Source organism: Lutra lutra, chromosome 8 (assembly GCF_902655055.1).
Source record: "Lutra lutra chromosome 8, mLutLut1.2, whole genome shotgun sequence".
Lineage (NCBI taxonomy): Eukaryota > Metazoa > Chordata > Mammalia > Carnivora > Mustelidae > Lutra > Lutra lutra.
Window position 1 is genome coordinate 96,182,370 of NC_062285.1, and position 15,022 is coordinate 96,197,391.

Genomic DNA, 15,022 nt, shown 5'->3' on the forward strand with positions numbered 1-15,022 from the left:
TGCTAACAGAAACATTAAATCGGTGGAATTAAATGTTCATTTTGTACACTGGAAGATGAACTTATTTTTGCTGTTACTTATAATAAGTGAGTATCTCGAGGGTTCTGGCTTGCTGAGTTGGTGGAGCCTGTGACTCTTGGATCTCAGGGTTGTAAGTTTGAGCCCCAGTTGGGTGTAGAGATTACTTAAAGTCTTAAAAAAAAAAAATAAGTGAATACCTCAAAAGCTCAAAAAAAGTCTGTTGGAATTATTCAGGAACTTGAGAAAGTGGCTAGATACAAGATAAGTATGCCAAAAATTAATAGCTTTAGTCTATATTCACAGTAACCACCTGGAAGTTGATATGAGGGTAAACATTTATGACAAAAACTATAAATCCCTCAAGGAATAAAGCTAATAAGGAAGAGCTATTATAAAGTCCTAATAAAGGACATAAATCAAGTTCTGAACAAATACTATATTCTTGAATGGGAAGACAATATCATAAAATAATCAATTCCCCCAAATTAATATTTTAATGTCAATAAATGATGCTGTCACAACTAGCTATCCATCTGAAGAAAATAAAAGTTCAACCCCTATATAAAACAAACTACAGATGTTTTAAAATTTTTCAAGCTGTAGAGTAAAACAAAAATCTTAGAAGAAAATCTAAGAGACTAGAAGTGTAGTCTAGAGATAAAGAAAACCTTTTAGTCAATTCAAGAAAACTATTTTAAAATTAAAATATTTTATATATTTAAATTATTATAAAATTAAAAATATCTATCTCTATATACCTAAAGAATATATGTACATATATACAATTTGCTTGGCAAAATATACAAAGCAGATTTGGGAAAATATAGAATACGAAGTTCTTAGAAATTGTGAAGAAACAATCCAAAGGAAAACTGGATGAAATATTATCAGGCAATTCAGAGAAGAGCAAATAAATCCAAAGAGCTCATAAACATAAACATACAAATGCTTCAACTAGAGCAGAGAAGCGCAAAGGAAAGTACCAAAGAACCCAACATATGGGCCAAATTCACTAGAGCTCACTAGAGCTCACTAGAACACTCTAGTTTCAGAAAGGAGTTGAGAGAACAAGAGAGGAATCCTATATTGCTGATGGCAATGTGCATTGTAGAGCCCTTGGGTAAACCAAAATTTTAATTTGCTATCTGCTAATATCTGTTAAAATTGGAAGCAGGTATATTTGACCCAGCTATCCTGTTCCTGATAGCTACAACAAAAATGTGAAAGGGTATATACACAAGACTACTACCACACACTGCTGAAGAAAAAAGAGGGTGAATGACATCATCAGCGAAGAATAATCGAATAGTTTATGTTTCAGGCATAACATAGAACATTATGCAGCATTTCAAAATGAGTGTGATGTTTAATGGTTGTCTTAGAGGGATTTCTATGAGGTATCGAAAGTGGACAAAGCAAGGTACTGAAAGAGACATACCCGGTTGTTAACACGGTTACCTACGAGGAAGAGGTGAGGAAGTTGGGGGGGGGTCTCAGTAGGTGAAGAAAAAAAGCAAAAATACATGAGTAAGGAAAAGAAAAAACAGGAACACAAAGATATAGGGCATCCTCACTGTCAGTAGCAGGTAAATAACAGTTTCTGGAATATAAATTTTAAAAGCTATATGAATGTCATTATTAGGTATAAAATATGAATGTAAACATGTAGGGATTATGTGCAATAATAAAAATCACTGTGCAGAGCAGTAGTAATATGAGCGACTTTTGAATGGTGTTATGCTATCATTAAGTAAAAATAAGTTTAAAAAAACATTTTTTAAAGTTTTTTGTTGTTTTTGTTTTTTGTTTTTTGGGGTTTTTCTTGGTCAGAGAGAGAGCGAGTACAAGTGCTTAAGCAGGCAGAGGCAGAGAAAGAAGCAGGCTCCCTGCCAAGCAAGGAGCCCGATGCGGGACTCAATCCCAGGACTCCGGGATCATGACCCGAGCCAAAGGCAGTGGCTCAACCGACTGAGCCACCCAAGCGTCCCAAGTTTTAAAAAATTTTAAGTCATCATAACTTCATACTTAAATCAGGGGGAAAAAATCATCATTCAAAAAGTCAAAGGAGTTTAGGGGCGCCTGGGTGACTCAGTGGGTTAAACCTCTGCCTTCGGCTCAAGTCATGATCCCAGGGTCCTGGGATGGAGCCCCCACATTGGACTCTCTGCTTAGCGGGGAGCCTGCTTCCCTTCCTCTCTCTCTGCCTGCCTCTCTGCCTACTTGTGATCTCTGTCAGTCAAATAAATAAATAAAATCTTAAAAAAAAAAAAAAGTCAGGGCGCCTGGGTGGCTCAGTGGGTTAAGCCACTGCCTTCGGCTCAGGTCATGATCTCAGGGTCCTGGGATCGAGTCCCGCATCGGGCTCTCTGCTCAGCGGGGAGCCTGCTTCCCTCTCTCTCTGCCTGCCTCTCTGTCTACTTGTGATCTCTCTCTCTGTCAAATAAATAAATTAAAAAAAAAATCTTTAAAAAAAAAAAAAGTCAAAGGAGTTCAGCTTTCTTTTATTACCAAAAATTCAACCTTTTTACATGGCTTACTTCAAATTCAAAAAAAAAAAAAAAAAAAAAAAACAATTCAAAAATCAAACTTCAGTTGATTTTGTGAAGGACAAGGAAGCTGTACACCCCCAGACTGGCAAGCAGTGTCCTAAAGATTAAACTCACTCATTTAAAATTGCTAATAGGAAGCCAAGATGGATTTTTTTAAAAGATTTTATTTATTTATTTGTCAGAGAGAGAGAGAGTGAGCACAGGCAGACAGAGTGTCAGAGGGAGAAGCAGGCTCCCCGCGGAGCAAGGAGCCGGATGCGGGACTCGATCCCAAGACGCTGGGATCATGACCTGAGCCGAAGGCAGCCGCCTAACCAACTGAGCCACCCAGGCGTCCCCCAAGATGGATTTTGAAGTACAGATTTACCTAATGCCCTTTTGCAGCGCAGACTAAAACTTCCAAACAAGTTTCAAGGTCAATGTTCAAGACCAACACAGCTTTTTCTTGCATTATAGTGCACTGCTAATACTTACAGTCTATCATTTTATGCTTTTAAATGCACTTCTATTCATAGAACCTGCGTAGTTTGTTCTTATATGTCAATATATTTGTAGCACAAAATACATTCGGAGTATTTTTAAAGTCAACTCCTACTCTTGATTTACGAACCAGATACACTATGTTTTTGATCATTAAAATAGCACCTTGAAAACCTTGTTGCTGAAGAATGACTCATAGCAGGGCACCTGGGTGGCTCAGTTAACCGTCTGACTCTTGATTTTGCCCCAGGTCAGGATCTCAGGGTCCTGAGACTGAGCTCCAGATTCTGGGTGTGGACCCTGCTTGGGATTCTCTCTCATCCTTTCCCTCTGCTCTCCCCACTCTAGGAAAAAAAAAAAAAAAAAAAAGAATAAATTCATAATGTTATGGATGCATAATGCATCCTCTGAATGATATATTTTGATAGATTCTCTAAATTAGAAAAATGTTTCTTTATAAAGAAAGATAATGGTACATATTTGGTAAACTGCCTATTCAAATTTTTAACTATTTGTTACAGTGTTTCTTAAAGTCTATCATTTAGTCAGATTATAATGTGTGTTTGTTCCCTCTGTATTCCTTCCCCCACCCTGCCCTCTTCCGTCTCACTCTGTATCTCCATCTCACTCAGCACATGCCTCCCATATTCAGCCAACACACTGAGGTCTGGACAATGACCTGCACTAGGGAAACTGGATGGAAGGCTAAATGCCCTTATCCGTGTTCTCAGCTTTATAGAAGCCGCTCCCTGGACTCTTGTGCAAACCCCAGAAAAGAGGAGAGAACACCCGTGATGTGTGAGATTGAGTTTCCTGCCTTCAACCCACTAAGCCAGGCAGGATGAGGGCTCAGTCAGAACTAATACCATGTAAGAAAAACAATTTAATGTGACTTTTCTTACCCAGTTGAATTTATGGGTAAGGTTGATGCTAGCTACCTTCTTTTCATAATAAAACTAAACAGAGTGTAAATCGTGCTATTTAGAGAAAACAGAACAAAGCAATGCTCTCTCCAGGGCCCTAATAAATCATTCTTCAGAAACACAAATGTGTTTGATTTACAGGATTTCTATGCCAAGCAGAGAAGTGTGAGAAAACAGCAAAGTAAAATGCATAAACTGCATTTGTGGTTTAGTCGGAGAATGTCCTATATCAACAGGGAATAACGATTTTAGTTTTTCAATTGCTCCCAAGATCATTTCCACTATTGATGAAGCCTGAGATGTCTGTAAGGAGGAGTCATTGCAATTGATTTATTTGTCTGGCAAACTTTTTGTCAGCAAATTCACCACTACCTTGAAAATGTCACTGACTATGCTTAAGATCCTAGAAGCCCAAACCACAATGAAACCTATATTGAGCTAACCCTTACTGTTAGAATTCTAAGAAGCAATAATATATTTATGATTTTATGTTAAAAATCTCCAGACATCGATGTTTAAATCACAATTCAGCAATAAAAGAGTAACTCAAAGCTACAAAGTTTCACATTTCATCATTCTACTTGCTCCTCAGATTGAACACAATTTAAAAGAGTAAGAGAAGCTGTAACACATAAATTATTCAAGGGTTCTTCCTGTTTTTAAGCTTCACGAGATTTAGATGATAAAGAAATCTTTTGAAGTGGTAGACAGTACCGTGAAGTATCTATCTATGATAGACTATAATATAATGAAAATAAATTTAATCGGATTATACAAGTATAGATACTCTTACTTGAATATTTTTTGAGGAATTGAATCAATTGTATTGATTGGAAATGACCCACTCATTCAAGAAAAATTTGAGCACGTACTAAATGACAAAAGGTAGAGTGAAAAAAGCAGATGTGCTCCCTGCCTTCTCGGTGCTGAACAAAAGAGCCAGCATTTCTATTGAATGCTTGCTGCATGTGCTGCGTGATAATATTAGCCAATGTTTATTGACTGGATATTATATACCAGGACTGTTCTAAGCAATTTATATATGTAAACTGGTTTAATCCACACAATAAATCTGTCCAATCTGTTATACAGAAGCATAGACATAATTTGTCCAAGGCTCCACCAAGTTGATGGGGGAGCCAGGATTCAACCCAAGGAGTTTTTGTGTCCTGTACCACCTCTCAAACTGCAATGTGAATGTCATCTAATTACCAATACAAACTGTTAAGGATAATACTCATTTTCTCAATTTTACAGAAGAGGAAACTGACTCATAGAGAGGTGAAATAACTCATTAAATGTGTACTGACCAAGATCCTACCTGCTACACTGCTCTGTTGGGAAGAAAGATCAATGTCAAGCAGGCTCTACATTTAAACTTTGACCCTGCTTGATCTTGGAGTAAAGCATTTTTCTTCAAACCAGACAGCATCACCCTTCCCCCTGCAAAAAAAAGAAAAAGAAAAAAGAAAAAGAGAAAAAAAATCATATCTGAAAAGACATAATGTACTCAGTCAATAGCTTCCCGTTATTATTACCACAACCACATCCTTGTATAGAATCCTATCAGTGTCTCATTGTTTTTCCATTAGTTTTTCTCCTATACATGAAGTTCAAAGAACACATCTGAATCTTCGAGTGCACACAGTTTATACCTCACACTTATTTTTTTCTCCCTGACTTATGAACTTCTTTTTTTTAGTTTAACATTTTTTTAAGATTTTATTTATTTGACAGACAGAGATCACAAGTAGGCAGAGAGAGAGAGGAAGCAGGCTCCCTGCCGAGCAGAGAGCCTGATGCGGGGCTCGATCCCAGGGTCCTGGGATCATGACCTGAGCCGAAGGCAGAGGCTTTAACCCACTGAGCCACCCAGGCGCCCCTTAATTTAACATTTTATTCCATCTCTTTTTGCTTCCTGATCTGAACCAACTTTGTATCTTGCAGCAAAGCTCTGTTTTGCTTCACAACATTGATGTTTTAACTACTTTGTAATATCTCTACTGCTTATGCATAAAATGTTGGTCAGAATTTCATTCTACTTACTGAGATCTGATACATTTTGAGCAGAGAGACTAATTAAATAAAACATTATTTAGAGCTTATTTTGGTATATATATACTAAACATTGCCTTGCACAACAATGAATATACTTAATGCCACTGAATAGCACACTTAAAAATGGCTCAAATATTATATATTATATATATGTTACCATAATTTTTTTAAAAGATTCTATTTATTTGAGAAAGAGAGAGAGCATGAGCAGGGGGAGAGGGAGAAGCAGACTCCCTACAGAGCAGGGTGTGGGGCTCAATTCTAGGACCCCGGGATCATGACCTGAGCCAAAGGCAGACGCTTAACTAACTGAGCCACCCAGATGCCCCTATGTTACAAGAATTTTTAATAAATAAATAAAAGAACTGGTTGATGTGAAGGGGGAAAATAGAATAAAATATTGACAACCAAGCACCAATATCGATTTGTAATATGGAATAGTTTAACTTCATAATAGGTTTTAAGTAAGAGTATTTTATTTTATTTTTTAAAGATTTTATTTATTTGAGAGAGAAAGAAAGAGAACAGGAAAGGGGGAGGGAGAAGCAGAGAGAGAAGCAGACTCCCCGTTGAGCAGGGAGCCCGCCACACCACAAGACTTGATCCTGGAACTCCAGGATCGTGATCTGAGCTGAAGGCCATCGCTTAACCAACTGAGCCACCCAGACACCCCACTAAGAGTATTTTAAGAAAATAATAACCAGATTTTATTTGGTAACTACAATAGTAATTTAGAATATTTATGTTATCCATGTTATGACCAAATAACTACGTTTGAGTAGGTAACCTTACATGATTTTTTTTTTTTTAATGAGTGAATGTTCCTTTTCCCCCCAATGTATATCTTCCAGGTGCAAGCACAGTGCCCAGTACATAGTAGACATTTAATAAAAAATTGTGAATGGATGAGTAAAGGCTTCTTCAGGATTAGATCCCCTGAACTGCTTTCTGTGGAGAACAAAAGGAGACTTAACAGTCAAATTTATATTATTCAGTATGAAGTTAATTATTTTGAGCTCTTGATCTAGACAGGGAAAAATGCTTCTGCTGTTACTACAACATCACAGAAGAAACAGGATCAGGACTGGTCCAATTCAATCCATGTTGCTAATGCCTCTATCACTATGTCTTGAGTTTGATGTTGCCAAATGAACTGATAATTATTATTAGAGCAAGAATAAGATCATTTTTGGACATATATAATATGCCATACATATTATAATGCCTAGTGCTGTTCTAAGGCTTTACACATATTAACTCATTATATTTTTATAACAACCTTATGATCTAGCGCTATTATTACACCCAAAAGGAAAAACTGAGGCATGTGCTTGCACTCAACATGACATCGCTAGGAAGTGGTGGAGCTGAGATGTGACACTCAGGTAGAAGTCACATGGATTCAGAGTAAGAAAACCACTAACCAGCTGCTTACAATTTACCAAAAGAGAAATTGAGCTGAGAAGGGAAAGACTGAAAAGACGACAGCCAGAAAGAAGAACCAGGTGTAAGAATGCTTTCTTCTGAGGGAGGAAAGAAGTCAGGCAGGGGCGCCTGGGTGGCTCAGTGGGTTAAGCCGCTGCCTTCGGCTCAGGTCATGATCCCAGGTCCTGGGTTCGAGCCACACATCGGGCTTTCTGCTCAGCAGGGAGCCTGCTTCCTCCTCTCTCTCTGCCTGCCTCTCTGCCTACTTGTGATTTCTCTCTGTCAAATAAATAAATAAAATCTTTAAAAAAAAAAAAAGGCAGATTATGCAACAGAGGCAAACTGACCTCACGTGCCATCTGATGCGATCGTAAGAAACACTCAACAATACCAATGTAGTACTCCTGCACCTTGTCCTCCCAAAAAAATTTTTCTTTTAAATGCTTATCATGAGAAAATAATGGGGCAAATCCAAAATTGAGGAATATCCTGCAAACTTGGTCTGAGATTCTGGAGGACTATTCTAAATGAAAGTAGAACAAAGTGGACAACTATGCCTAATCCTCCATTTGATCCTGTTTGGGAGGAGGGCAGTTTTTAATAGCATTATTGAGACAATGGAGGAAACTGAATATGTTAATTATGGTTTTCTGTCAATGTTAGATGTTCTGAGTGTTTACTGTATTAGGTAGAAGAATGTCTTTTTCTTGATTCAGGAGATGCCTTCTGAAGCACTTAGGGGTGAAGTGTCAAGATGTCTACAACTAACGTTCAAATGGTTCAGGCAAAAAATAAAAAGAGCAAGCAATTGTGAGGAAATGTTAGTAATTTAGTAAACCTAAATGATTATAGGTACAGAATATATTAACCCCCGTGGTTGCCTAGGTGGCTCAGTCAGTTAAGCATCAGACAAGTCCTTGAAACAGGCAGAGTGACATTCCCCTACGGACTCAGCTGCTTCAATGTTAATATTTTGCTAAGGGCAAAAGGCAATCTTAGCTTGACTTCCCCTCCCCCCAGGATCCTGTAAGTCTACTTTATAAAAATTCCTTTGGAACATTCCTTTATCTTTACACTGCACCCCCCGCCCCCAACAAGATACATCTTAGGAATCATTCTCCAAGCACTTGGTCCACTAGAGAATGATAAGTGACCTTTCCTAACATAGCTAGCCCCCTCAGGGTGCTAGAAACCTTGTTTCCAAAATACCTTGGAGGCTTGTGCTATCCCTAACTCCTTCCCAACTTGAAACTATCTAATCATTCCCTCCTCACAACCCCAGTGCAGCTTTTTCTGCCTGTGGGTTCTGTCCCTGTGCTTTAATAAAACCACCTTTTTGCACCAGAGATGTCTCAAGAATTCTTTCTTGGACGTCGGCTTTGAACCCTAACAACTTTCCTACATTGTATTGACACCTATTGTGCTGTTTTTCAGCTTTAACGTTGGTTTGAAAGTTTTCAAAATTAAAAGTTGGGGAGGGGATAAACAAGTCATGTTTTTCTTGGGGGTACGGGAGAGGAAAGAGTGCTCCAGATCAGACAGTTTGGGTCTGAGTGCTCTTGGGATTGCTGTTTCTTGGTCTTTAGCTCCTGTGCAGCTGTTCCCAAGCCTTTTCTCCAGCTTCTTAACAATTCTGTGAGTTTCTGATAGGCTTCTAGTAAATTCCCTTTTGCTTAAGTTAACAATAGTGAATTTCTATCATTGAAATCAGGACCTCTAAAAATAAAGTTAGAATATATACAATATGCACCACACAGGGAGCTTATTCCAAATAGTTTTAAAGTACTTTTTAAAAAGATTTTATTTATTGATTTGACAGAGATCACAAGTAGGTAGAGAAGCAGGCAGAGCAAGAGAGGGGAAAGCTCCCTGCCCAACGGGGAGCTCGATCCCAGGATCCTGAGATCATGACCTGAGCCGAAGGCAGAGGCTTAACCCACTGGGCCACCCAGGCACCCCTATTCCCAATAGTTTTAAAGCAGGTAATCAAGTGAATATATTTTCAAATATTTTGGGGGTAGTATGATGTTCATGCCTACTAATTAAGTGTGTCCAAAACCCTCCCTGCACTCTTCAACAAGCATTTTCTCTTTGCCTATGAACTGAACATTGGGCTAATCCTTTGCCCAAACTGCTTTTCCTTCTTATTGTATGTCTTATGGTCAGTCACTTCAAATACATTATATGAATAGAACACATTGGAATTCAATTTCCAGGGGACACATGGCAAGAATCTGAACCCCTGGCTCACACTGTGAATAAATTTGCTCTAGCACCACAAAATCGTTAGGACCAGATTCCACTTTCTATAAAAGAACAGGTGCACTTTTGTACAGGAATATTAGGAGACAAGAAGAGTGAGAGAGCACAAGAGCTGGACTCATCAAATAGGTTATTAAAAGAGGAGACTTTTTTAAATTTAAATTTTAGTTAGTGAACATAGTGCAAGATCGGTTTCTGGAGTAGAGTTAGGTGATTCACCACTTACATACAATACCCAGTGCTCATCACAACAAGTGCTCTCTTTAATACTCATCAACCATCTGGCCCATCCCCCACTCACCTCCCTCCAGCAACCCTCAGTTTGTTCTCTATTGTTAAGAGTCTCTTATGGTTTGTTTCTGAAAGAGGAGAATTTGAGGACTACTATGTGAAGCATACATTTGGCATCTCGTTTATCTTTGAGATAACTCTGATGGTGTTACCTCTATTCTACCTCTATGAGGGGGTAATGGTGCAAGCCTAGAGCCCAAATTCACTTTTTTCCCCCAAAATGTCATGTGATTTTTAGTGGGAATCCAGTATAAGAGGCCTTCCAGTACACTACCTAGGATTGCAGCAGAATATAAACAGGTAAGGCAAAACTTGAACTTATTCCTTCAGGGCCAGAATATACTACTTTTGCCTATAGGGGTACTTTGAAATAGAGGGCAATACCATCACCCTTTATCCTTTTTTTTTGTATGTTTATTTCAAATTTTTATTTAAATTTAAGTTAATTGCAGTATGCTGTACTATTAGTTTCAGGAGTAGAATTTAGTGATTCATCACTTACATATCACTCTTTATGCTTTTTAGGACAGCTGACCCTTTTCTCCTCAATAGGGAAAAATATCAAGTAAAAAATAACCGTTATGGGAAAGAATTTCAAGAACTGTAGGGGGTTTACATTACAATTCAAACAAGGTGAGTACAGCGAGACTGACAGGGACCCCTGAGGTGGAGGGCAGAGTCTGCACGTCTGAATTCCCAGTCCACGGTTCCTTCTTACTAAGAATACCAGGAAATGATTGCACACATTTCCCTAGACTGTCAACATATTTCAAGTTTCTCTTTAAGATAACCTGGCGCTTGGACCACGCCTGCAAATACCCGTCAGGCAAAGTGGCCGCCCCGCCTCCGCGCCGGACCGACCCCCTCAGGCACCGCCCCCTGCCCCGCCCAGCCTGGCGCCTTCACGCTCTTCCATAGCCTTCGCGCCTGCGCAGGACGGACCTGAGGCTGTAGGCGGAAGTGGTTGCGCGTGCGCTGGAAGAGAAAGCTATTTCTTCCCTCCCTCCCTCTTTTCCTCTAGGGCGGCTTTTCTAGGACATGCTTCCGGGTCAAAGGGTTTGCTTCCGGAAAGCGGGAAGGCTGAAGCGGGTTGATTAAACTGGAGTGGAGTTTGCGAGGTTCTCGTTGAAGAAGGCTGCGCCCATGGACAGGTCAGTTCAGGTGGTACTGTCTAAGCTCGGAGACTTGCCCCTACTGCTTGTTGGTGGAAGGAAATAGGCGAAACCCAACTCTCAGAGGAAGCCGTGGAGGGCCCGGGTTTTACCTTAGGACTCCTTACCCGGACTGGGGGTCACTGTAGATGGTGGAGGAAAGGCCGCTTGGGTCGGGGTGGATATAGACGGTAATGACCGTCTCAGGGCAGCTCGGCCATCTGTTTTGTGTTTTCGTGCATTTTTCGCTCCTCGGGTGGGCGGGATAGGACGTGGCCCGGCATTCGAGATGCTGAGTGACCTGCCCGAGATCACAAAGCCAGTCAGTGACGGAACTGGGTTCTCAACTCAGACTTTCTGATTCCAAGTTCCAGCATCAGAGTTACTGAATTGAATTTTTTCAATGACCTTGACACTATGTTAGCCACGTACGACATAGGTGAGTTTTTCTGTGTTCTTGGCCACGGGGAATTGGTTGTGTAGTGGAGGAGGCATCCGAGGGTTGCAAAGTGATGTGTTTTGACTGTTCTATGAGAATAGAAAATGAGGATGCGGTTAAGTCTACCTGCCACGGGAAGTAGCAGGAAGAATTCTCAAAGGAGGGCGCCTGGGTGGCTCAGTTGGTTGGGCGACTGCCTTCAGCTCAGGTCATGATCCTGGAGTCCCGGGATAGAGTCCCGCATCGGGCTCCCAGCTCCACGGGGAGTCTGCTTCTCCCTCTGACCTTCTCCTCGCTCATGCTCTCTCTCACTGTCTCTCTCTTCTCTCAAATAAATAAATAAATAAAATGTTAAAAAAAAAAAAAGAATTCTCAAAGGAAGTAACTTTCTAGTTAGTCTGAATAATAGTAGCCAACACTGAGTACCTTAAACACTTTCAATATATTACTAGCTAATTTAATTTTCCTATCTTTGAGGATAGGTACTATGATCCTCTTCTCATAGATGACACTGGGGCTAAAAGAGCTTAAGAACTTGGTCACAGTTAGGAAGCTAATAAATAGAAGAACCAAGTTGCCAACCTGGATCAATGTGTCTAGAGACTCCAGGTGGCTCTTTCTGGTGAGTTAAGTGTTCACTGGGTGGATCAAGGGGGCAAACGTAGGCCTCTGTAGAAGAAACAACATGTGCACAGGGTGCAAGAATATGAAAAGGAATGTGCTGTGTAGTCTAATGGTCATATGTAATATGTGTTTGTGTGGGGATGTTGGTTGCTGAATATAAGGCTGAACTGGTAAGTTAGGGTTAGGCTGTAAAAAGCAAAGGAAATTTGGACTTGATTCTGTAATCTAGAGAGATTCCATAGGCCTCAGAGCTACCAAAGGTTTTAAGTGGAGGAAAAGCATATTAGATTCTTGTCTCAAAATACAGGTCTTTTAATTCACATAATTTATGTTCTAGACCTTGGACTGAGAATGGTGGGAAATCATGGGCACTGTGACTGCAATAGTACTGAGACAAGAGACACCATTAGTGTACTCTGCGGAAAAACAACTTGAAGGATCATTTCTTTCCAAGTTACTAGAATTCTTTTTTACTTAGCCGTCACGCCGGTCCAAACAACAGAATTTTTCATAGTACTTCTGGTTTGAAACATTTTGGAAACTACAGAAGATCCTTGTAAGAGATAGTTCCTGCAATTTTAGGGAACTCCTCAAATTAACAGAGGAAATACCTGCCTTCCTGAAGCAATTATGTGAAACGGTGTTATAGATTCCTAGTGTTGAAATCATTCCATAGGCAAATATAGTGAGTACTAGAAACTCAAAGATGCCTGTGCAGGAAGAATTTGGGAGGGACTTTGAAGGATAACCAAGATTTGGAAACAGCACTGTCAACCAAAAGATCAAAGACTTGGCTCCTAGGATGATCTATACCTTGAGTGACCCAGGGTCCTTTGCTCCAGTCATGATAAAGTTCTTTGCAAATGCTACATTCACATGAATTTAATGACATTATTTTAAAGGAGTGGCTATGGCGAGATGTCATCCCCTGTGATCCGGGAGGCAGAGGTGACTCGGACTGCACGGAAACAGAGTGCTCAAAAAAGAGTTTTAAGTATCCTTTTCATTGTAAGTGTTGTTATACAAGTTGCCATATGCTTGGAATCAGGATTATAGAATTTTCTTTTTATGAGATATACTAAAACTCGCTATACAATAAAATGCTGTGGAATTAAATTTTTTAAGTTCCCAGGTATGTTTGGTAAATGCTGAAATTCAGGGAGATTAAGATTTGTGTTACCCTGAAAATAGGACGTTCTGTTTTACTATCATATTGTAGCTTCTGCTGAGATTAGATATCCTTTTTTTAAACTAGAAATGTAAGGACCATGTGTAGTAAGTAATCCAAGACTGATATCTGCAAAATTAAATGGTAGAGGGAGTTATTTTCTCTTTGCGTAGACAAAATGGTAGCCATAAAAAATATGTATTCACATATTTTATGTAGTGTAAATATGGTTAATTTGATCTTTAGTGGTATCTTTTCTATGTGGAAAACTTTTCTTAATGCTTCCTATAGTTCGGCCATCCCAAGATGAAATTTTTGCTACTACTACACCGAGAAACCAGGTTATCCCTCGGACTCCCAGTTCATTTCGACCACCTTGTAAGATTTTTTTGCCTTTAAAGCATTTAATAATAATGATGGTAGCTGTAGGTTAAGACTGAACAATGCACATAATAAATGTAATCTTTGGTTACAATATCAATAATTAAGAACAAATAATAATGACTACAAGTTACTATTTGTTGAACTCTTATCATGTACAAGGTACTGTACTTTACATAAATACACAGTCACTGTAACATAATTATTATCTCTATTTTGCCAAAACAAAGTGAGACTTGGACAAACTATTCAGTAAGGATAGCATGGCTGAGTAAATATGTAAGTAATGGAATCAGAATTCAAGCAGTGATTTTATACTTCAAAGCCTATGCCCTGTACACTAAATGGCCTCTTCAGAATGCTTTATAAAATTAGAATATGAAGAATCCATAGACTTAGTCATGTCCTTTTTTTTTTAACCACTTGGTTATGTTTTAACGAAAGCATCTCTATTTGCAGTAAAAATTTTTCCTGATGGGCTCAGTAGTACCAAAAGCTGAAACTTAGAAAAATAAGTTAAGTCTTCATATCACGGAAATGTTAATATTTAAAGTATTTACTTGGTTAGAATCTATGTAATTGAAAACAAAGTTATTGGGGCCACCTGGCTGACTCAGTAGAGCATGTGACCCTTGATCTTGGGGTTATGAGTTTGAGCCCACTTTGGGTGTAGAGATTACTTAAATAAATTTTAAAAATTAAAAAAAAAAGACAGGTTATTATTGTTTGTTTAATTGTTTTGTTTTCATGATCACTGTTCATGCACTTTAGGTTCTTTTTACTGACCTCTTATTTGTAGTTACTCCACCTGGCCGAAGCTCACTAAGGCATCCAGATGTTTCCTGCATTCTTGGAACAGGAGGCAGGTCTCCCCGGCTTACACAGTCTTCAGGGTTCTTGGGAAACCTATCTATGGTATGTAGAAAGCAGGGCTGAAAATTTCTCTCTTCATATAAAAGTATTGAGCTGAAAAGCCTTTAGTGAGATTTGAAGTCATAGTCATCAAAAGAGTAACTAGGTGATAGAGACTGAAATAATTTTTAGGTTAGGCTTTCAGAAAACAAACCTGAAGCATCTCATGTCACAGGTGGAAGCTGTGACGCCAAAAGCATTTAGATGTAGATAGATTGTGTTAATCTGATAGTCTGCTGATCCTAAGAAATAATTGGTGGGCTGCTGACAGCTATAAAAGCTGAGCCCTGTTTTGAAGCATAGAAGAGTCGGAAGCCAAGAGTAATGGATGAAGAGTA

At 39.1% G+C, this 15,022-nt stretch overlaps 2 protein-coding genes across 7 annotated transcripts in view; both read left to right on the top strand.

Annotated features, from left to right (window-relative positions):
* Positions 1-15,022, top strand: part of MDM2 (MDM2 proto-oncogene) — a 198,706-nt gene that overhangs the window by 52,252 nt on the left and 131,432 nt on the right. The gene's annotated exons all lie outside the window — the stretch shown is intronic.
* The window catches only part of NUP107 (nucleoporin 107), a 52,710-nt gene continuing 48,683 nt past the window's right edge, over positions 10,996-15,022 (top strand). Inside the window, exons 1-5 of one of the 6 annotated variants that reach the window (XM_047742767.1) lie at positions 10,996-11,160; positions 12,105-12,221; positions 13,126-13,217; positions 13,683-13,769; positions 14,572-14,687. In XM_047742767.1, the coding sequence (XP_047598723.1) occupies positions 12,190-12,221; positions 13,126-13,217; positions 13,683-13,769; positions 14,572-14,687 (327 nt within the window). In that variant the 5' untranslated portion in view covers positions 10,996-11,160; positions 12,105-12,189. Of the gene's footprint in view, positions 11,161-11,450; positions 11,600-12,086; positions 12,222-13,125; positions 13,218-13,682; positions 13,770-14,543; positions 14,688-15,022 lie in introns of those variants that run through there. The other 5 variants (XM_047742768.1, XM_047742769.1, XM_047742770.1 and 2 more) reach the window with 5 other exon arrangements.